The sequence below is a fragment of the Vollenhovia emeryi genome, unplaced genomic scaffold, assembly GCF_000949405.1.
Source record: "Vollenhovia emeryi isolate VEMERY1.0 unplaced genomic scaffold, V.emery_V1.0 DF939122.1, whole genome shotgun sequence".
Taxonomy (NCBI): Eukaryota; Metazoa; Arthropoda; class Insecta; order Hymenoptera; family Formicidae; genus Vollenhovia; species Vollenhovia emeryi.
Window position 1 is genome coordinate 3844974 of NW_011967244.1, and position 22499 is coordinate 3867472.

A 22499-nucleotide genomic window follows, 5' to 3' on the forward strand; every position below is an offset into this window, starting at 1 on the left:
CAAGGTGATGCGAGAGAGAGAGAGAGAGAGAGAAAGAGAGAGAGGAATATACAGGGTGTCCCAGGAAGAAAGGTCAATATTTTGGGAGCTGATGGTATCGGTCATTCTAAGCAAAAATGTTCATATGAATATACGTCCCGTTCCCCACTGTTTCCGAGATAGACCTATTTGAACGTACAGTTGCAAAATTACTGACGAGAAAGAAATACTGCGTACTATTTCTAATAATTATTGTTCAAGTGATACATTTTTTAATGAACATTATAAATTTAGCCAAAATTCCACCGTTGACAACAATGCATTTTTCAACTCTTGCGTGCTGCTCGTTCGACGTTTGTGAATATGCGAGGCATTTTGGACATTTCTACAATGTCATCGGCACAACAGTTAACAGACGTACAAGAGTAAATTCCCGCGGATACGTTTATGAGGTTGGACGAAGGGTGAAGTGTACAGAAGAAAAGTAAAACACGAGGCATTCAAGTAGCTCTATCTCGGAAACAGTGGGGAATGGGACATATGTTAATATGAACATTTTTGCTTAAGATGACCGATACTATCACCTCCCAGAACGTTGACCTTTTCTCCTGGGACACCCTGTATTCCCTCTCGCTCTGCATGGAGAGAATTTTCTCTTAAAATTTACCCCGAAAATCATGTAATTGTGGGACAACGTGGCATTTTTCAGAACCTCGTGAGAGTTTTTGGAAAGTTTACCATACATTTTGCTAGTAGGACTCTCGTAAAATGCTTCGAGGTGTCGCGTTGTCCCACGATTACGCGATTTTCGGGATAAATTTTAAGAGAAGATTCTCTCCGTGTTGAATGAGAGGGCGTATATTCCTTTCTCTCCCGCATCACTTTGCCGAAATTGACCTGTTGGCCAGACTCTGATCAGAGGGACTCTGGGCCGACCGGGTCGCGTGCGATCCGCGTGTCAAAGGGTTGCGATAATGGGCGCCGATTTAACGGTGGAACCTCGCGTCGCCGGCCGCGGGACGCCGGAAGGAGCGATTCCGGGTTCAAGGTTGACAAAGCGGTTACGAAACGATTACGTCATCGTCCAAAATCTCGGATGTCTTTAACGTTGCCGTGTCCTTCGTGTACACAAGATACATTTCGGCCTTTTATTCACACACACGAGGACGCGGCGTGAATTTAGTTTCTCGCTGTTGTCCGAGGTCGTTGCGAGACTACCTTATAGCCCAAGGCCCGAAATCCAAGGATCTACGTGGAGTTATGTAGATTTGGTTTTTTTTAGAGAGCTATAATTCGTGCAGCTTTCAGATTTAGAAATTCTCGCGACCGGCGAAGTTACGGCTCGTTCCACGCTGCGATTATACGGCGTTTTTTTTCTTTCAGAGTCTTCTCGCTTAATTTATTTGTCTACTATTTTACTGATTCACTCTGTCAGAGTGAATTCTGTGAAGGATCGTCTACAATAGATGAAGTAAGCCTGGCGTAAGAAGTAAGAGTAGGAGTAAAGAAATAAATCATTTCCATTTCTTACCCTGCTTCAGCGCTGACGCTTCCTCTCGGCGAATCAGAGCGCAGTTTGACCAGTGCTACAAATATTTAAAAAAATTATGCCTGTACTTTAGCTTTTACACCGAAAGGTAAAGGATAGGTTTTCTTACTTCGTGCTGCTTACTTCCGATGTAGACGGTCCTTAACGGTAAAATTTAAACCCAAAATTGAAATTAAATGAGAATTTATATATAAGATTCTCCATCGTGTCTGTGTGTGTGTCTGTGTGTGTGTTTCTTCGCGTCTGCAAAATTTATTCCTCTCAAGACGATAGACGAAAAGATGACCGATGTAGGCGTATCTCTAACTAATCCAGTTATTGGATCATCCCACAAATAATGCGAGATGAGAGGGGGCTTTCAACCGAGAGACTTTGGTCGCGAGGGAATTGGAAGTTTAAGATTAACGTGCGAGGAAGTTGTAGATGATAATAAAAAAATATATTTTACATTAAAAACCGCATTACTTACGGAGTGACCCAATGTTACAAACACGTTCTTCGCACAGTGCGTGTGCGTCTCCGCGCGGCAACGTTTACCCGTACGATTAATTTAATTCGCGGCCTCTAGCACGGCGCATTTCCGTCAACCGGCGAGAGAATCGCGCGAAGCGTCTGGGAAACGGTTACGATGCAGGAAGTATTTTTGTAAGACGTCGTCCGCGGTCATTCATCTTCGCGACGACCCGGCCGGCGAATCGCGCGTCGCGCGATGATCCGCGCGAGGTACAACAACGATCGTTTACCTCAGCGGCCGCGGCGGCCGCGTACCGTGTCCAGGAGGAGGGCTCGTCCCACCGGAAGCCGCCGGACTTGGCGTTGCTGGTCCGTTCTTGGTGCTTGAACCCCGCGTGCGTTCCACGGCGCTCCCGTAAACGGGCACGGGTGATTCAAGGCCGATCGCCGCCGCCGCCGCCGCCGCCGCCGCCGCCGCTGCGAGCGGGTTGAACGACTCCTAGGGGCGTCGACCGGGTCGCCTCCTCCGCCGCCGCGTTCCTCCGCGTCGCTCCACCTGATCCGCGCCGACTCGCTACGCGGAACACCCGGGAGAGAGAGACGATGAACCCTTCGACCTCTCTCCTCTCGCGGCTTATACGCGCCGCTTCCGCTCGAGGCTCCGGCGCTTTCGCGAGGCGCGCTGCCGCCCGCTCGCCCGGAGCGGAATCGCGAAACGCTCCGTGCAAATTTAATTTCGCGATGTTCCCGGAACATCTGCAATCGTCGTTAATTTATCAGGGGGTCTGGGACCCCTAAGCCCCTCTGCGCTCTCTCACCGTGGAGAATTCGATAATCTCCGAACTGAGAGGAGATGCATTATTCGGTATCTCTGGAGCGTTGCGAGGGCACTCGGATCGCGCAGATTCAATTTAAGCAGATAAATTATTTAAAGAGACAAGAACAGGCGCGCGCAGTGCTCATTTCTTGGAAAGAAAAAGATCGTTCACTGAAATTAATTTAACCGGCGACTTCGGGGACATAATTGATTGTCATCGTTATGTAGAAAGAATTAATCACTTTCACACACGCACGCACACATGCAACGTTTACGCTGAATGAAGCCGTGCTTTCAGGCATCGGTATGAGCCAGTAGATAGCGGGGCCCGACACTCTCTTCCTTTTCCTGTCGCATCGATAACTTCTTATATGAGTCACAGTTATATTATTGGTTTCGTCGTCACGTCTATCAGTTCGTCGTAGAGAAAAAGATGATACGCGCGGGCGTACGCGGCAGACGGTGTTATTCGTGCTCGTCGAAGAAGCCTAGCTCTTGGCACGCTACCAACGCGTGAGATTACGTCGGAGAAACGAAATTAACCCGTGGAAACGGTCGCTCCAAGTCTGTAGCGCGATTAATTCTGCCGGTAAACGAGGATTGACGGTAACAATGAACTTCTTCCGAAGCGTTCCTAGCTTCGTTACAGATCGAGCAAATCGCGAGGATTCCGCACGGCTTCTGCGCGCATTAATATCCCCCGCGTTCCGCTGAAAAAAAAAACATTTTCGCTACCGTAGCTAATCACGATTCGCTAAAAGTATTTTGCTGCGCTAACTATAAATTTCTAAGGCAACTTCTAACGCAATAAGCACAGTAGCAAAACGTTAGCTGTCACGACTAAGTATTAGCTGTCCATGTTTTACAACTGAAATTTAGTTGCCACGCGCAGTTTGCAGCTGCGGCAGCCACATTTTTGTTACCGTTTTTTTTTTTTAATTATCAAGTGAAGACTAGGATTAAGAAATAATCTCTCGTCCTGTATACATTCTCGAGCTATCTTGAAGCTTTGCATAAAGAGTCGAAATAGACGCGTAGACAACATCTTTATAGGTACTTTTATTGCGACTGATACTATCATATGCCTCGGTGGTCGAATTGGTGAGACGCCCGCCTAGCGTGTAGGGAAGTTTAGGTACAAATCCTGGCTGAGGTAATATTTTTCGCAATAAATTTTCTGTACTATTAAAATTGCCAGATACGGTCAATAAAACACTGACTTAATTATTTCAGACTGACGCGTGTCGGTCTAGAAGGCCTTTAACAAGTAAAACTTGACGAGATAACTTCTCACCCGAAGCGTCAATTTTGTAAAGATACGTAAAGGTATGTTAGGCAAGTGTACAGATTGGGCTCCAGGAGATATGTCCTCGGTTCTTCCGCAATCGACACGAGAAATTTTTCGTAGCCGTCAAGTCCAAGAGATTGCGGCGCGAGGCGCACCTCGGCGCGTCCGATCTGCTTAAAGAAGCCCGAATCACCTCGGAACCGCCTCTCTAGTCCTTGACGCTGTAACGAGGCATCGCGCACGGCTGGGCTCTCATGCCGTTTCGTTACCTGCCGGGCAAGCGAATCGTCGTAAGCCGTAAGTAACCGGCCGCGCGGAGGAGATTACAGTACGAGCGTGCGTTGAACTCTCGCGGGAGAGATAGCCGCCTCCTTCCTGCTTCTCGGCGATGCGAATGTCGACCTTAAGCTTCCGATGCGCGAAGGTCACGCCGCGGTGAAGATCATCGAACCCGGCCTGTCCGGCGATCGCGAGTAAGACGCTCGATACGTCCACTATCGGGGAAACTCGCCTAACCAGGGGCCCGAATAGAAGTCCTTGGTGCCGCGAGCGACGCGCGTCTCGATTCACGAACGGCGATAAGATGTCCCCCCGATGGCCAGGGACTTCTCCCGCGTCGTCTCGGACAGAATCTCGGAATAAAAGGTCTCCGCGCACCGAGATATAATTTTAGAACAATTTTAAACGTTTTAATAAAATTTCTACGGCTCAAATGTGATGAACACAAACTTGAAGGAATACAGGACTAAGAGCCGCGACAGGGTGTTAATGTCTAAATATTTCATATCTTGAAATTTGTTGCGAAAACAATTTAAACATTTTAATTCACCTCGTCAACATCATCGGCGTGATAGCTTCTGCCGTTCTCGTTTCTACGCACATTATTTTATAGGGTTCTTGCGAACGGACTTTTTAATTAATTGTTTCTAACAATCGTACATCCGGAATTATCGTTGCAGCTTCCATTCAACTTCGGGTTAAAGGAAACGACGAATACAAAGGTGTATACCTTCTACAATTGTAAAGCACCTGTCGAAAAGAGAAACGAACTTTCACTTGGGCTCTCGAGAGCGCAGGTACAGTGTCGCGGACACTTCTCACGCTTTCCTTTGTATCGTCCCTTTCCTATGGATAATAGACTAAGACGCAACTTCCGAGAAGTCCTCATGTGACTCGCCCGGCTTCTACCTGTCGCAGGAACCGGCTTCCTGGCGTATAATAAAATCTGCATCTATCCGTGCTCTAGAAAGAGTAGTTTCTAGAATATTTTCTAGGTTGATTTAAAGAGAGAACGCCGAGTGAAAGATCACGCGCGCAGTCTTCCGATTTCGTGACAGAATGTCGCGTCGGTAGACAAGAAACTTGTCCGGCCTATTCTCTTGCTATAAAATAAAAGCGTCAATATTGATATTTTTAACTGAACTGTCCGTATGTAACGTGCTGTGGGGCTCGACGTGTTGCAGTGAGAAGAAGGTTGAAATTCAACTGAGAATTTCTAGCCAGCAATAAGAGGTAGAACCCGTCAGACTCCACTTGGAGCCGGCTTGGTCGCCGCGATGATTGAATCTCCGAGCCTTAACATGGACATACAAATCTCTTTTGCTCACGTTTCTTAACTCCCGAGATGCGTGAATGTTAACGTTCGCGTGTCGCAAGTTTCGTGCCTCAATTTCGACGACGAAAGTCACCAAGACCTCGGTTCGCTTCTGATCCTCTTAAATTAAATTTTCTCGCAATCATTTCAACGATCGTCACGGACATTTACACGCATCTCATTCTCTACTCGGTCTCTCTCTCTCCTTATCACTTGGTGTAAAGGTTTTCTTCTCTTCTCCCCGTTTACACCGTTCTTTCCGTACTTTAATCGGTCAGAGAGGATCTCGTCTTCAGGCAGAAATATCGCCGGTCGTTCGCTCGTCAACTCGGCGTGGCGCTGGCCGCAGCACCGTTTTCCTCGCACAAGGACACGCATAATCGTCACAGATGACCGATAAGAGGCTTGCGCAAAGTTCATCACTAATGAATACTAGACGAATAGATTTGGCCGCGGGCTACCGCTCGTTCGCCAAGGTCGCAACGCACGACGCTGACGTCAGAGATCGTTGACTTCTGGGGGTCTCGACCTTCTCGCGTCTTTCTTCTCTTCCTTGCTTTTTATTCGCTATCGTCCGTTTTAAGTTCTCTCTCTCCCTCTGTCTTTAAATACCCGTTAATTTTATATTCGACCGCGTAGTCGAGCTAAGCTAAACCGAAGCCCACGAGCCCTCTCCGACTTCCACGAGCGACATTCCTCGCGTTTAACGTTTCGTCACGGAAGACGAAGACGAAAATTCCCGATCCCGATTAGTCCCAATCCGCGATGTCGATTCGTGTTAATGCGAGCGAGAAGGGTGGGGCGAGGAGGGGAGAAAAAGGCGGTTACACGCGCTGGAACCGTTACCGACAAAAGCGGGCGGAAAGAAAAGTGCCGCGTCCTTCGAAATAACAAAAGTCACGCCTCTACCGTTAAAGCCGTTTGTGTATTCTTTAAGGGAATTGCGCAAGCAGGCCGAGGATCATTCGATTCGACCCTGGACCTCCGCGCCTCCCCGACCCCGTTCTGTCCCCCTTTGCGCTACCGTATGCTGGTACTTGTAGTACTTCGCCTTCAAGGCCGATTTCGGCGTAGTCGAGAGAACTTCGTTCTGCCGGGAGCTTTTCACGGACTCGACATTAACATATAAACGAACCGTCCGTCTAAGATCGACGCCTATATTTATCTCTCTCGCTCTCTCTCTAAAGAGAGAGAGGGTCCGAATAGACGATTGGCTCGCAACAATGACATTTATTTTTCACGCGGAGGACAAAGAGGAATACTAATTGAATGTAACGCGAAGCGAGCGACTCGTAAACACACAGTTATAGCGGCAACACGATTTAACCACGGACGTTTTACTATGTCGAGCTGATAATCCATAATCACCGGATGTGTCTCACTTCTAAGAGTTCAGCTGTCGGCTTGGGCAGTTTAGCCGACGTAGCTCAGAGTGCGAGAAGAACTCGGGTTGCCTCGGTTCGATTTTTCTCGAATGAAGAGGTCCTGTTTCTCGCCGGCGGGGGGAGGGGGGGGGAAGTGTTCATTGTAAGGGAAGCCCCGTCGATTGCTTCCTCCAGAAGTTGTTCTCCTAGAAATTCTTTTGCCAAGGTACTTCTCCGCACCACAAATATTTGCCGCGGGGCGGCCCGTCTCCCGCGGGACCGATTGATTTTGTAAACTGCAAGGATCCTGTAAACTGGACGCCCACGACGACACGGCCGTGGCGATGTTTGCGTAGGCATTTAAGCGTAGTTAGATTAAGCTAGCTCCCACCCAGAAATAAACTCTGATGTGGTATCGCATTTGAAGGTCTTGTGTGTACAGGTGAAGGTGGTTAAGTTCAGCTACATGTGGACGATAAACAACTTCAGCTTTTGCCGCGAGGAGATGGGGGAGGTGCTCAAGTCGTCCACGTTCTCAGCAGGGGCCAACGACAAGTTAAAATGGTAAGGACCGTCTCCACGCTCGACGATCACGGCGATCCCGACTGGAGCCCGCGGGAACAGACGTCCAGGGGAGGAGGGGGAGAAAAAGAAATGAAAAATTGTTTAAGATTCTTTGCATTGCATACGAACCGGAGCGAGACATCGCGTGTCGCGGGGTGGGTTCCGGCGTTGAATTACGACGATTAGCGGAGACGTTTGCAACTATTGACACGTTCGTTTGGCGCTAAGCGGAAAGTCCGAGAGCGCAACGTGCGAATAATAATACAGTCTATATAATTACGCCGGTAGTTAACTTTGCAAAGTGGCACGCTTGACATTGCAAACCATACGCCGGTCTTTGTCCGTCGATTCCGTAGTCCGGGCATGATCGGCCGGATCTCGAGTCGCCTTGAGGGAGCACGCGCGGCGCGTTCCACGTGGAAAAACAGAGTGTCGGAAGTCCTAGAAATGCGAGCCGCCGCGTTTAGCGCCTAAACGAGCGGTGAGAATACGAGCCATTGTCTCGCCGACCGTGCTACATTCCCCGGGCCTTCATTTTCCCGTTCGCGTCTGGCGCGACGAGATACGGTTTCCATATCCGCGATCGCGTTTCAAATTGATGGGAGGACCCCGGGGGAGAAATAAATTTCGAGTGGCGCAAATTCGAAAGGGGAGAATCGCCATCGAGGCGGCAGCGGTCGTGTCGATTGATGCGCTAATTGGTTTCTAGGTGCCTGAGAGTGAATCCTAAGGGCCTGGATGAAGAGAGCAAAGACTACCTGTCGCTGTATCTCCTTCTCGTTTCGTGCAACAAATCTGAAGTCAGAGCAAAGTTCAAATTTTCTATTCTTAATGCCAAAAGAGAAGAAACCAAAGCAATGGGTAAGTCGGCAAGAAAAACGTTTCCACGCGCGCAATTAATGTGTCAGCGTGCGGATGCAATGCAGGGTATTTTAAAGATTTTCGCCCACTTACCGCGCGACTTAAACGCGACGGATTTTTTAACACGGCGACGAAAGTTGCCTTTCAGCTGCGCCGGCTGGTCCGCGTAACGATAAGTCGGCACGCGGTTGAGAAATGTACGGCAACTTGAACGGGTCTTTCTCGTTTTGTTCTTGCAGAGAGCCAGCGTGCTTACAGGTTCGTCCAGGGTAAAGATTGGGGCTTCAAGAAGTTCATCAGGAGAGACTTTCTTCTGGACGAGGCCAACGGACTGCTGCCGGACGACAAACTCACGATATTCTGTGAGGTATATACCTTTGTATGTCGATTGTCACATCTATTTCATCTTATTACTCTCGCCGACTGGGCGAGTACCTCTAATTCGATTGTCTTCACAGGTCAGCGTAGTGGCGGACAGTGTGAACATCTCCGGGCAGAGTAACACGATACAATTTAAAGTACCGGAGTGCCGGCTGCCCGACGATCTCGGGCTGCTGTTCGAGAACCAAAAATTTAGCGACGTAACGCTCACTGTCTGCGGAAGGGAGTTCCAGGCGCACAAAGCAATTCTCGCAGGTGAGGCTCCACAAATAGTTTATAGTCTTCATTTTGCCGTGCTTGAATGTATAATTGAATCGGTTAGAATAGAAAGAGAGAAAATGAGAGAGAGAGGGTACATGTGGCAGGATTGTATACTTGAAAGAAATAAAAAAACTGTTTTATAAGCATGTGAATTTTTCGGTAGATCTTGCGCTACTCTGCCCTGAAAAGAGGGCTCTCTAAAGTAAGTTTTTATTAAATAATATTTTTAAACCGTTTAGTTTTACCTTAGAGCAAGGATTCGTTGTTAACTCAATTTCGGCTAAATGTGTCACGTGTTCCCTTTTTGTTCTCACTGGTTCAATTGAAAAAAAAATAGAAGGTGCAATACGTAAAACTATAGAATCTTATTTCTTTGAATAAAATTGTGAATAAATCGATAACGTGTTAATCCTAACGCCCTTAATGATTAAGTCTGGTAATTGTGCAATTGCGATTTGCAGCACGAAGTCCCGTCTTCTCGGCAATGTTTGAACACGAGATGGAAGAGAGAAAGAAAAATCACGTGGACATCACCGATGTGGACCATGAAGTTCTAAGAGAAATGCTACGATTTATTTACACCGGTAAAGCAGCGAATCTGGAGAAGATGGCGGACGATCTGTTAGCCGCGGCGGACAAGTACGCGTTGGAAAGGCTGAAGGTAATGTGCGAAGAAGCACTTTGCACGAGTTTAGCCATTGAGAACGCGGCCGAAATCCTCATACTTGCCGATCTCCATAGCGCCGACCAACTGAAGGCACAGGCGATAGATTTCATCAATACGTAAGTTAACACCACGCGAGACAAGTGTACTCGCAGAGCGCGTGTGTCGGCGAAAAGATAAATTTTGCTCTTTCAACGATCAAAATTATATTCTTTGGCTGCGCGGGTAAACGCGACGGGACTCGTCACAGATCTCTAATCCGCACGAATGCTTTTACAGACACGCGACAGACGTGATGGACACTGTGGGTTTCAAGTCTATGGTGAACTCCCACCCACACTTGATAGCGGAAGCTTTTCGAGCTTTGGCGACCCAGCAGATCCCACCGATCGGTCCGCCTAGGAAACGAGTGAAACAGAGCTGAAAGCAGTCACCGCTGACCCCGGGCACAACCTCCACATCGCCCCCACCACTTTTGCATCCCTCTTGAACCTTTGTGTACAGTGATATAATGAAAAGTATAGTAGTGCTAAATAAATGTTTCCTAGTGCGCCACTCTCTGGTCTAAAAGAAAAATTGATGTCGAAAACCGACGGGAGAATGATCCGATTGTCGACGAGCTTCGGTTGAGAGTATTCAGAGATCGATGGGAAGAGAAAGAATATCATCTTGTCCATTCGGTCGATTGAGGGCGAGTTTTAATAAGCCGCTCCAACACACGCTCGGACTCTTGTGTTCAAGTATGTGTCGGTAGTGTGTGTGTGTATATGAGAAAGAGAGAGAGAAAACTCGACGTGACCATCATCAGCGCCCTGCTCGTTTCATCTCCGCGCGTCGAAGAGAGGAACGAGATGTCCGAAAGCCTACGTATCCGCATTCATACCCGTACATCTTATCGGCATACGAACCATATTTCTCTGCCGGCCTGAGCGCGAGTCGATTCAGAGCAACAACAACAGCCGCAGCAGCAGCAGCAGTATCATAGTCGCATTGCGCTCGTTTCCTTCATTATCAATGCCGATGCCAATCTATGTTGGTGACACATTGGAACTTGTCACCAGGATTATCATCGCCATCATGGACTTGCTTTTCGTTATCATCGAATGAACTGGAAGCAGACGGTCGCGCGAGACATTAAAAACGGAGTAATATAGCCAGAGAGGACCAAGGAAAGGCGAGGAGCTTCTCTCCACGTGACTCGCCGTCGCAATCGCCACAACAGCAGTAACAACAACAATAATAATGCGCGATGCACGAAGGAAGTTGTGATAGACGTCGGCCAGACGATTTAAACATTTTGTTCCTTTGTCGAAAGAAAGAAAACACGAGGAGAAAAAGATGGATCAAACGGATGTCCCGTAGCACCGTACGCTCGACACGTCGAGCACGGAGAGAATTTAATACTTTGTTTGTTTCTACCGATAGTAGTGATCTTTTTTAGTTCTAGCGCGTCTCAAACTCTTCCAAGACGGAGAAATTATTCTAGTTAGTGTTCTTTTTTTATGATCTCTTTCTCTGAACCACGTATGTACGATTATTATTATATAATTATTACTATTAATGCTACGCAATCTGTGCCCTATGTATTTTTGTATATTTTTGTCTACAGGTAAAGAAACTCATCTCTCCCCCTTTCCCTTTTGCCGCGATAAATTTCCCCGTTTCCCAGTCCCCCTTGTCAGTAGGCACAGTTTGTCTTGTTTTCTGGAGTATTGCATATTGTAAGCGAAGTGATAGGATCGAATTATTATTATTAATTATTATTATTAATGATTACGTTATTAAATTTAAGGTTGTCCATAATTTATCGGATCTACGTTGAATATATCACGGGGATGTCTATTCGTACATCCTCGCGCGTATGCTCGTTACATTATTTTAGAGGCGTTATGATCCGCAACTCAAGGTTGACATGTTATTTACGAATCGAGCGAAAATGGGCGAGAAAAGAGTGAAGAAAAAGACATATTAAAAAAAACATGTAAAATAGGAACGTTAGTCAATTATAGCGCGGGGCGTCAATCGCTCCTTTCTTATTTTGTCGTGTCGTTAATTTGATCGGCCTGTAAAATTGCGTGTGGTCAATGAATCGAATTATGGGCAACCGCAGAGGCGAAAAATAATAATCAATCGTTTAGTACCGTGTACTGGCTTCCTGATCCTCCGATCTTTAGCTTTATCGAAAGCCGAGTTTTAAATATGTGGAATACTTATTACCATTTACACATCATTAATGATGACAATTAATGCCATACATGTTCTGTGATAAGACCACTTGTAATTACTGCAATTGTATAATCGATCCTCTCTAGAGACAGACCCCGACCCGCTCCCCCACCCCTTGACGATCCTGGCAGCCAGTGAATTTACTTGTTATATAAAATACATACGATAAGCGACAGTCGTTATCCGGACAGTCCCAAACCTAGCGTCACTATCGATTTTAAGATTTTTACACTGTACATATCTGCTGTGTATTTTATAAGAACAGAACAAACTCACGTACGAGGATCCCATACTTTTACGAAAACCGTACAATAATCAGCAATGTGTGATTTATTTCGATTTTACAGACTGCGCTGAACTCATGTTCCTTGAAAACACACTACCGACGCTTTAACTTTAAATGTAATGTAAATGCCGAAAAATTGATACAGATTAGGAGGTGTGCATTCGTTGCGTAGCGCCGTCGATGCGATATCGTGTCATAGATCAAAAGATTGTGAATCGATGGAAATCTAGTTAGGACAATTTTCCACTGTTTTTCTACGTACGAATCTTTTTATTTGGGTCTTCGGGGTGATACACGGGACTTAAATAAGAAGAGAAATAAAAAGCAAAAAGACAGATTTAGACACAAAAGCGGTATAGTAGCAGTTTAAGGAACAGACTTTGGCCGTGCTGATTCATATTTTTAAAATCTGCGACCATTCTCCAATTCTCATATCTATCTTTGGGACTGTGCGGCGATTTCTTTCGTGGAACACACGTAACGTTGAATGTCTTTTCCTAGAGAAAACGAAACTGGAAAAAAATAAAAGAGCAGAATAAAGCTAATTCCGAGATAGCAATTCGTATAAAATACAGATCGAAAAGAAGAAAAAAATTGTACACACACACAGATGTAGGCGCAATTCCATACGAACCCGCAGCAGGAATAATACGAGCGTATGACTGGATATAATTTGATAAACTATTAAGTACAAGTAAGACAAGTGTTACCTCATCATGATGAAAGCCGGCGCGTGCCTGTGACCGATCGGGATCACCACCGTCACGAGTTACTACCGCATGCTCGCTCTCTGACATATACACATATACATACACGCAACATACACACACTTACACCTGTTGTATATTGCATTTAGAAATTTGAAGCGCTCTTTTGTAAAGAAAAAAATTGATGGTTGCGGTAGTGTCACGGCTGATCCGCGAGAAGTGTTACGCGCGCCGCTCATTGAACCCAGCTCATACACGCAGACATTCATTTTCCATTTTACTTTAAGTCATTGCACCACATCAAATAAATGACATTTTCATTATATAATAAAGGAGCGTGATTTTCAGTACCCCTCCATTGCAACCGACGTCGCTGCGTGTGAATCTCCTGTCGGAGATTACGAGATTATCGAGATTACGATATTACGATATTGTATCACAACCGGACGATTCCAGTAACATCTAGAAAAGATCCTGGAATATCGAGACTTTCGGAAAACGTCTGATGCAAACGGACAGACGCAGTAGCAATCGCGCGACTGATATTCCGCTATCACATCGAAGCGACGACAGCCACTTTTTCTTAAATCTACAGATTACATTTTATTCGAGTAGCATACATATATACACGCAGATGAACGAATCTATGTCTAGAAGAGTATCGTCATATGTGTTGAGCAATTGGAGGCGAAGAAGGAAATTTGTTGGGGTCATCCTTGGATTTGTCCTGCGGTTTTGGCGTTCCCGGATACGACGGCGGAGCTTCCTGCATGGATGCCTGCAAATAGAAAACATTTTATTGTCACTCGAAAAGAAAAGTTATCTCCCGTATCGCGGTAAGTTGTGATAAACGTATGTCCTTATCATAATCAGTGGATTAAAAATGTTAATTAATATACCCTGTTGGACGGAGACGTGTAGAGAGGAGGAGCATTGTTGTCGGAGGATGCGTAGACTGGTGGAGAACTGCGAATGACCTCGTTGTACGTAGGTGGTCTCTCCCGTCGTAGGCCCTCGACGGTGCTGCATGGCGTCGTCGAGTCATTCTCCTCGTGCAACACGATGCACCTTCTGCGGGCTCGTCGTGTGCGCGGTCTCATCCTGCATGAAAAATGCATTTAAAGTGCCTTACAAATGAAACCTTTCCGGAGAATTATTTGCATTTTCAAAATTTTATCGATGAAGATTTCGTAACTTACTAAACTTGCGAAAAGTGTATACTTGAAGGGAGAACGTTTTAAAAAGTATTCGTTTAACATTAACTTATGGCATTAAAAAATTTTGCGATCGACTAAAATGGCTGGAAAATGACCGCGCGTGAAAATGTGATTCCAATTCCTTTCATTCATGCCGCCGGCAGTTGCGTCAGTCAAGACACTCAATCAGTTAAGATTGAAACTCGATGAGGAAAACAAGATTCGGAAGTTCGATAGCGAAAATATATTTGCCACGAAACGCTAGAAAATTCGATACAGTCGCGTTCGCTTGCGAGCAGCAATAGCGAGTGACACCGGAGAAAATTGGAAGAACGAATTTATTAGATGCGTCTTCGCCTACCTGTTGCATATTTTGCAGTAAACTACAATCAGGCCGATGATACCACATGCGAACAGTACGGAAATACCGATTTGCGTCATTAATATTAGTTGCTGCTGCTCGTACCTGAAGTAAAAAGTGACGATTATTAAACTCGATCCTAATTGGAAACGAGACATGTTACACGTGCGAGTGGCTTGTTAATTCTTACCAGCACAGAAAACAATCTGGACAGATACAGCATGACACGTTGGAACAGCAAATCACGCAAGCGTCTGTAAATTTTTAAATTTACAGAAATTAAAAAATTTTCAAAATTTATATAAAACTAGAGATCGTAAGGATTTTTAATGTTAATAATCACAACTACGGGACTTTACATATCTGTTTTATATCTAGAATCAATGTACACAGAGTATTCTTTGTCGTAGACTATCGCGCAATAATCACGTCAGTATCTTTTGTCAGAGGAAATTATACTTTTTAGCTTCAAGTGTAAAACGACACACAATACTTTTATTATCATGTGTTACAATGCGATTCGTTTGAGACGATCAAGTACGTTTATAATTTATGTTTATAAAAATTAACGATTGCACGTAGCGATTGCTATGTGACAGTCGTACTAGAAACAATTTCGGATCTTGATAGGCTTAGTAAAGTTCTTTTCTTAAGATTCAGTTTAATGAACTATAAATTATCGCACGCCTCGGTTACGTTCCGGTAAAAGTTATCACGATAAAAGTGCATCGCTAAAAGTTATACAATTTACATTTTTACTCTCGGAAAACTCATCATTTAAAAACTAATTATCATATGGCACTTCACGTGCATTCCTTGTTGCATTATAGAAATGTAATCACTGTCGAAAAGTCGAGATATAATATGCTTTACAATTAACTGTTTTCAGACGCAAATGCGAAATGACACAATTGTTAATGCACATTCGTTATAATTTTATCTGTCTCTCTTTTTTCCTTTCCGAGATAATTACATAAGAGCCTGCGCGAAAATTGCCATGCGCGTCTTTCGACACCTTAGAAGATCATCAGAAGTATTAGGGAAACACATTTTGAGAAGAGATAAATCGCCTTAGAACCAATTTAAATTTCGCGCCAAACTGACGGGCTTCAGATAAAGCGCGAAATTTGAATTGAATCGAATATGCATTAACTTCCATCACTTTCGAATATGTTCTCCCGATGACTCACGATTTTCCGAAGATGTCGAAAGACTGTATTCCGGTATCCAATTATCTTAGAAAGAGACGCAAATGCACTCATTGTCAAATACGTATATTTGAAAATTTGAATTTTATTCTAAGTATAAAAATAGTTATACAAATGCATATGTATATATTATAATTATATTAATACTTCTACGTATATAATTACCATTAAATTAGTCATTCGAAAATTAATAAAATTGTAATATATGCGTATGTATATGCGTTACAATCGTTGTGCATTTCGAATGACACTTCGAAATGTGTATTTTATACATACAAAATAAATGTATGGTGTGCGTTACAACAATAGGTTTTTTTAAAGATTTTATGGCGAAACATACATAGATATAATAATTGAAGAATTTATAACGCGTCACACGTAAAAAAATTTTGATAACTTACCAGAATTTTCGAAACAGATACATGTCGTCGATCCTGGCTGGACGTCACATTGCGTACAATTTCGGAATGAATATTTTTCCGTCATGTCAGGAAGTCTCGTGTCCCATTCTGTTAAAACATAGATTTCGATAGACATTGTACACAAGGAGCTATTGAAAGATAGCATTCTACGCTTATAAACACGTCTTCTGCATTAAAGCGCAACGAGATAATCGAACATTTTTAAGGACAAAAAACTAAAAAAATATATGTATTAATGTATATATAATGCATGTACAAATATATGTATGTATGTACACGACATACATTCAAATATAACGTTACGCACCTGCGCTCTCGGTCGGGTTTTCCGCAACGCAAAAGCATAAAGATCCCAACAAGAGTACGAGTAAGAAAGAGTTCATGATGTCACACCTATTTACGAACAAATAAGGAACCATTCGTCATCCAAACTTCACTCGCGCCGACATAATTGACGAACAATCACGCGTTTCTAGCTTGACATTGTATAGAGAGGCAACAATGACGTGCACAAAAGTAGTTTCGCGAGAACAAACACATTAAGATAACGTAAATCAGCGTCCAATGCAAATGTACTTCTAGACTCCTTGTATCTTAAAGTCCGATATTTATGCTCATATTAATCTTATCAACATGAATGTCTGATAACACATTGGTAATCAGTAGGCGTCGGACAGGAACAGATATTACTTATATTGATAGTGGCAATGACTTCTTAGATTTTAAATTTTGACGATAAGACATACCAAGATGGACGTATCACCTTCAATGAATTACTTCTACTACACATACAAATGCATGTGTATATATATATATATGCAATTGTATGTGTAGAGTGACTTAATCACTGTTTAACTTACATTTTTAAAAACAAAATGTTCTCAGTTCTAACATAAACTAGAAAAAGATACAAAGTAAATTAATCCTTTCGTGACCAAATTAATTTTTGTGTTGATGTTCCTGTTTTTTTTCAGTAATAGATTGTTAGCTAAATTATTGAGTCTTCTTAAATTTTGCAAATAGAATTTATATATTCCTGTAATCACGAAAGGATCAAAGTGAGATTTAAGTTAATTTAACTTGACAAAAATAGAGATTAAGGCGATATTTGTGATTCAATTTTATATTCAAAACTGTTTTAAATCTAGTCATGAGCAGTCACAATTAATCACAGTTTTAACAGTTTTGTTATAATGAAAGATCACGCAATCTTATTAATCTCGGGTGTAAGACTTGTAAATTATGTCATAATCTTTAGAACGTTATCATCTTAGATAAATATCTTGTTAGAAAGTAATTGTCTTTTTTAATTGATATAAGAATCGATCCGAAAGGGACAATGTTCTGGAGAGTTTGTAGCTTTTAATTTACATAAATTGCACTTGGATAATTAATTATGATACATAGCCAAAATTTGTATTATCGTCTATTTTATACGATATAAATAACAAACAAACGCAACACTATATCAAACGATGAGACTAAGTATTTAATAATGTCACTTAAGCGCTTATCGTAAGAATGATTAATTATATAATTACGATAATTCCATAAAAGCCGTCTGTACTGTAGTAAGATTTCGATTGGTTTATCGATGCTTTAATCTGAGCCTGCTGAAACGCCTGCTGCAATTAATCTATCACATTTCTCTGCGAGTCAGCTTCTTGTCCAGAGTAGACATCAGGTTATCCACGCGTTTCCTGAAATTTATTACGTCACACGTGAATCCGAAAGCAGATACGACGGGCACGACTTCTAATCGACTAAACCTACAGCTCAGGCTAGATGTAATCCATGTGTTTGTCGACACTCTGTTCGGCCTCGCACAGCTCTTGCTTCGCGAGCACGGATCCTATCCACTTGAACACGTCGTTCTTCTCCTTCAGAATGTCCAGTTCCTTATTCATCATGATATTCTCTCTCAGCCGGCCATCCTGCAATGGCCTCTGGCTCAACATCTTGTAGCATTGTTTTCTTGTTCATTTCTCGTTAAATTTCTTGTTTATCATACACTTGCTTACATTTCGGCGATAATTATTCCATAAATTAAAAATATACAAAATTATATGAGTGCTAAATACAAAATGAAGATACCATCGTGACGCACTTTGCGCATGGAATCCTACAAGGTTTCGCCGTACACGATTTTGGCATTTATCAAGACACATGTTTTTCATGAAAATTCATGACTGTCGAAATCTTTTCCGATAAAAATTGTGACATGTGCCGATAATAATATCAAGGATAGATCATCACGTTGAATTGAAATGTTTGCCTGTGCGGCGCTGTGGCATCTTTTATTACTGCATGATATTGGAAATAAAAGTAAGTAACAAGAAGAAGAGATGCACGTAGCAGAAGTTATATTATCCATTTGGCGTCACGATACAGATATCCTAAAGTATATTTCCGCAAATTTTCCGCGGTCATTAATAGTTTACGCAGCCACTGACAATATGTCGCAAATATGAATATTCATAAAATGCACATAAAACCGGAAAACGTACTTAAAAGCTCGCTGACAATTGCGAGACCTGGTCCCGCGTTTATCAGTCTCCCTTCAGCGACGCGTCCACATTTATCTTTCGTACACGATGAGAACGGTTGTTACAATACTTGCAATTTTCCTTGCACAACATGTGCATTCGCGTGCCGCGCCTAAACCATTGCCCAAACCATTGCCTGAAGCATGGCCTGAGGCACAGCCTGAATCATTGGCTGAACCAGGTTTTTTTTTCGGTAGCGATGAATCAGATCCGATGGACTGTGCCTCCGGTGTTAACGTGGTATCGGTGATGGTGTACAACAGGTAAAAGAAGCGCGAAAGTCCAATTGTTCGTTACGCCGATTACACCCACCATTCTTTCAGTGATGTCAAAGGCGAAAATATGAGTGCGAACGACATGTGTACGTACGTTAATCCATCGCAACAGGTCGCCTTTGTAACCCATGGCTTCATCAGCTCCATACAAGACAATAATTTTGTAGACTTGGCCACTCGATTGGCAGAGGTAAATACCACATATTCGCATGATTAATTGGAATAAACGTATAATGTCCCTAGAAAAGATGAAGTTCTTATTTTAATACAAAAATATTGTATCATATTGTGAGAAGTAGACGAATTAAAAATTCGTAAAGTAACTTCCTGCTGAAGTTGACGAATTCCTGACGTAGTGGAGAATTTAATAAAACAATTTTCTTCTTTCACAGAAAGGTTACACGGTATTTGGGGTAGATTGGTCTCAAGGAGCCTGCAGTGGGGTGCCCACTTTCACGAAGTATGAATATGCGGTGACGAACACTGTTGGAGTAGGCCGCCGCGTGGCAAGGTACAACTACGTACAAACAAATTAATACTAAATAAAATAATATTCATAATTAACACACATAATATGGTTGATATGTAATGCAAAATGAACCTTATAGTAGGTACTAGATAAAAATTTAATCTTACATACATTAAATACGAGATGTTCACTATATATACTCGGACTTTCTGTTGCAGCTATATCGAAAAATTGGTCACGGACTGCCACGTTCCGTTGGCAAACATCAGACTGATCGGCCACAGTCTTGGCGCACACGTGTCCGGCTTTGCCTCGAAAGAGGTTCAGAACAAGCAGCTCGGCACGATTCCACTAATTGTTGCCGCCGATCCCGCCGGCCCAACGCTTGGTAGCAAGGACTGCAACGAGAGACTCTGTAAAACAGATTGCAACTGTCTAAAAGTTCTTCATACATCTACGTTGTATGGAATAACAAGGCCTATCGGTCATCTGGATTTGCAGTTCAATGGTGGATCTTCGCAGCCAGATTGTAGTAAGAGATAAATTGCATCTAATTATTGCATACGTAGAAACGTTGTATGTTGCTAGAATGACAGCTATTAGAGGAAGTTATAAATAAAACAAATTTGCATTTTAGTTTTGCAATCGTGTTCACATACTTCATCTGTCAGCTATATAACCGATACGTTGAAGAGTAAATGCGCATTCCCTGGGATTCCTATGACAAAGTAAGTTCTTTTCTTCGATGTGCTTCAGCTCAGCTCGATTCAATCTCCATAAATTTCGTGTCTTGATACATAAACTTGCGCACCTTTATACACTCCTTGTACGCATTATTTAACTTCCCTTTCTTTTGTTTTCAGCGATAGGTGAGAATTTCTGAGAAAGTGTCAAGGAGACGTTATCTGGAGTTCTTTATGCACAGATTTTCGGTTATTTTGTTTAACTTTGTTGCATTACTGTTACATTACTCATTACTTGATTTTTTTCAGCACACCCGTGTATCCTAGTAACACCGAAACGAATTGCATTCTCGTAAACGACAATTTATTGGACACCAGCTGTTCCATCCAGGGAGAATACTATGTATTCGTCAATAATGACACCTTCTGTACGGAGAATCCTCCACAAAAATGCCAACAGTAATAATAGTAAGTCGTTGAATTAAAAATTTTAATCTTGTTACTATAAAAATAAAATTTTACAATAGAAAATTGTAAATAAATAATTAAATTACATCGTTTGACCAGTATGCAGACCTTTCTTTTTCAAGATCCTTGAGCCATTACCGAAAAAAACCGAATCACTGTAATTTAAATATTAAACTAAGTGTTAAACGAAATTATTTACAATCATTCTGCTTCTCTGTTTTTATTTCCTGATAATTTCCATTTATTAGTTGGTCTCATTTTTCAGTTATTGCATTTTATTTTGACTATTCACATTCATTTTCATCCTTTTTTTAACATTTGATCACATCTCATCATTCTGTTTTACAATAAATTATAAAATCTTACTTATTCAACATTGTTCTCACACTATTATCATTTTCAAGAAACCTCAAAGTATCTTTTATTAACACTCATTTTCTCTCTTCTCGATAATTTATTTTATTTTATAACTTATACTAGAACTTGGTTTGCAATCTCAAAATTTAACATTCATACCTTCGGTACTTTTATCATGTTACTATCTACACCTAATAATTATATTATTTCGTATATCCCTATTTCCTGGTTTCCTAACATTCTTTCCTGTTTCTTCTTTTGTCTCGTCGTCTTTCTTCTATCCTTGTCCTTATCCTCCTCACCAAAAATTTCCTTCCTTATTTTCCACTCTTTTGTTAATTTTCTTTTCTCTTTTATTCTGTCCTAATTGAAAAAGAATGGATGAAGATGAAAGATAATAATTAAAATTGAAATAGAAGACAATTATGGAGAAAGAACCCACGTGGCACGTAATATTACAACAATATCACAACAATGTTACAATATGTTGGAAATATTACATATTAGAATAAAATATTAATGATATAATACACTTTTATGAATAACATTGACAACAATCTTCTAAATGATGCTATGTAGCAGTATATATTTCTTTTTGCAAAAAACGACATCAATTAAATTATCTCATTGTTTCTTAGCCAAGATCTCTGACTGAGTAATAACTGACTGTACAAAAATAATTTTTTATTTTCATTTAAAAAAGTGACAAAATTTTTGTTGATGATGCCATGCAACCCTGATATCCCTTGTGCATCGCACGTCTATGAATATTATACATAAAAATGAAGAGAAATTATATTGTTGTCCATTTCACGAGACGTACGATATTGATATCCTAAAGTATACTTCCACAAATTTTCCGCGGTCGTTAACGGCCTATTCAGATAAACTTGCATGGCGTATAAACGTATGCATAATTTGACTGGACCATAACTGCACGCATAAGGAGATAGAGCAATCATTTTTTTATGCATATGCGTTATGCACCTGTGCAAGTTTGTCTGGATAAACCCTTAGGGTCCACAGGAGACATAGTGGAGGCTCCTGTCGCCCAACTGTAAACTATAATGGATGTAAACTATGGATTCTATGGTGTCGTATTACTGTCAAAATACAGACAAAATTATATTATAACTGTGATATCCGCAATCAGTATGATCGTAAGACTCTCGCTAAAGAGTGATTTTTTGGAATAAAGGGTTAATAAAAATTTATGAATTGTACAGCTGCTCAGTTGATTTCAGGTGCAGTTTCTATAAGCTATATTTTCTGTATTATATATTTTTTAAAAGCCAAAATGCAAAACCGGCTCTTTAGCGAGAAAGTCACACGTGGCCGGTTTCGCCGCTAAAGTGATTCAGCGATTGAAGCTCGGCACGATTCCGCTCATCATTGTCGCCGATTCTGCTGGTACACCATACAGTAGCATGAAATGCAACGACAGACTCTGTTACACGGATACCAATTGTCTAAAAGTCCTTCACATATCGAGTTATGGAATAGGCACACATATGGGCCAT

General features: G+C 42.3%; 3 protein-coding genes across 8 annotated transcripts in view; 2 read left to right on the forward strand and 1 right to left on the reverse strand.

Moving 5' to 3' along the window:
• LOC105570037 (protein roadkill) overlaps positions 1 to 13326 on the forward strand; it is an 88839-nt gene extending 75513 nt beyond the window's left edge. For 4 of the 5 annotated variants that reach the window (XM_012026960.1, XM_012026961.1, XM_012026959.1 and 1 more), the window contains 6 exons: positions 7487 to 7608; positions 8318 to 8469; positions 8709 to 8848; positions 8928 to 9105; positions 9573 to 9894; positions 10055 to 13326. In XM_012026960.1, the coding sequence (XP_011882350.1) occupies positions 7487 to 7608; positions 8318 to 8469; positions 8709 to 8848; positions 8928 to 9105; positions 9573 to 9894; positions 10055 to 10199 (1059 nt within the window). In that variant the 3' untranslated portion in view covers positions 10200 to 13326. The remainder of the gene's footprint in view (positions 1 to 7486; positions 7609 to 8317; positions 8470 to 8708; positions 8849 to 8927; positions 9106 to 9572; positions 9895 to 10054) is intronic. The other variant, XM_012026958.1, reaches the window with a different exon arrangement.
• A 245-nt stretch (positions 13327 to 13571) lies between these two features.
• Positions 13572 to 18038, reverse strand: LOC105570052. Its single transcript, XM_012026981.1, has 8 exons — positions 17955 to 18038; positions 17723 to 17881; positions 16489 to 16574; positions 16161 to 16268; positions 14742 to 14805; positions 14552 to 14656; positions 13894 to 14095; positions 13572 to 13772 (listed from the first exon to the last, which is right to left on the reverse strand). The coding sequence occupies exons 2-8, from the start codon at positions 17731 to 17733 to the stop codon at positions 13659 to 13661; spliced, it is 690 nt and encodes a 229-aa protein (XP_011882371.1). The 5' UTR covers positions 17734 to 17881; positions 17955 to 18038; the 3' UTR covers positions 13572 to 13658.
• Positions 18039 to 18420: 382 nt separating this feature from the next.
• On the forward strand, positions 18421 to 20792 carry LOC105570051 (phospholipase A1-like). Of its 2 annotated transcripts, XM_012026980.1 has the most exons (8): positions 18421 to 18506; positions 18925 to 18990; positions 19051 to 19192; positions 19395 to 19513; positions 19690 to 20003; positions 20109 to 20199; positions 20335 to 20340; positions 20464 to 20791. In XM_012026980.1, exons 2-8 carry the CDS (start codon positions 18941 to 18943, stop codon positions 20615 to 20617), a joined length of 876 nt encoding a protein of 291 aa, XP_011882370.1. In that variant the 5' UTR covers positions 18421 to 18506; positions 18925 to 18940; the 3' UTR covers positions 20618 to 20791. The 2 variants fall into 2 exon arrangements, with proteins under 2 accessions (XP_011882370.1, XP_011882369.1); XM_012026979.1 differs by lacking the exon at positions 18421 to 18506 and having other exon boundaries at positions 18581 to 18990; positions 20464 to 20792.
• The last annotated feature ends 1707 nt before the right edge of the window (positions 20793 to 22499 follow it).

Excerpts from the sequence above, each read along its gene's own strand:
- LOC105570052 (XM_012026981.1), bottom strand. Across the intron at positions 14,806-16,160 it reads TATCTGTTTCGAAAATTCTG|ACGCTTGCGTGATTTGCTGT; the intron begins GTAAGTTATCAA and ends AAAAATTTACAG. Across the intron at positions 14,657-14,741 it reads CCAGATTGTTTTCTGTGCTG|GTACGAGCAGCAGCAACTAA; the intron begins GTAAGAATTAAC and ends TTTTTACTTCAG.
- LOC105570051 (XM_012026979.1), top strand. The coding sequence starts at position 18,776 with ATGAGAACGGTTGTTACAATACTTGCAATTTTCCTTGCACAACATGTG. Across the intron at positions 18,991-19,050 it reads TCGGTGATGGTGTACAACAG|TGATGTCAAAGGCGAAAATA; the intron begins GTAAAAGAAGCG and ends CCATTCTTTCAG. Across the intron at positions 19,514-19,689 it reads GTAGGCCGCCGCGTGGCAAG|CTATATCGAAAAATTGGTCA; the intron begins GTACAACTACGT and ends TTTCTGTTGCAG.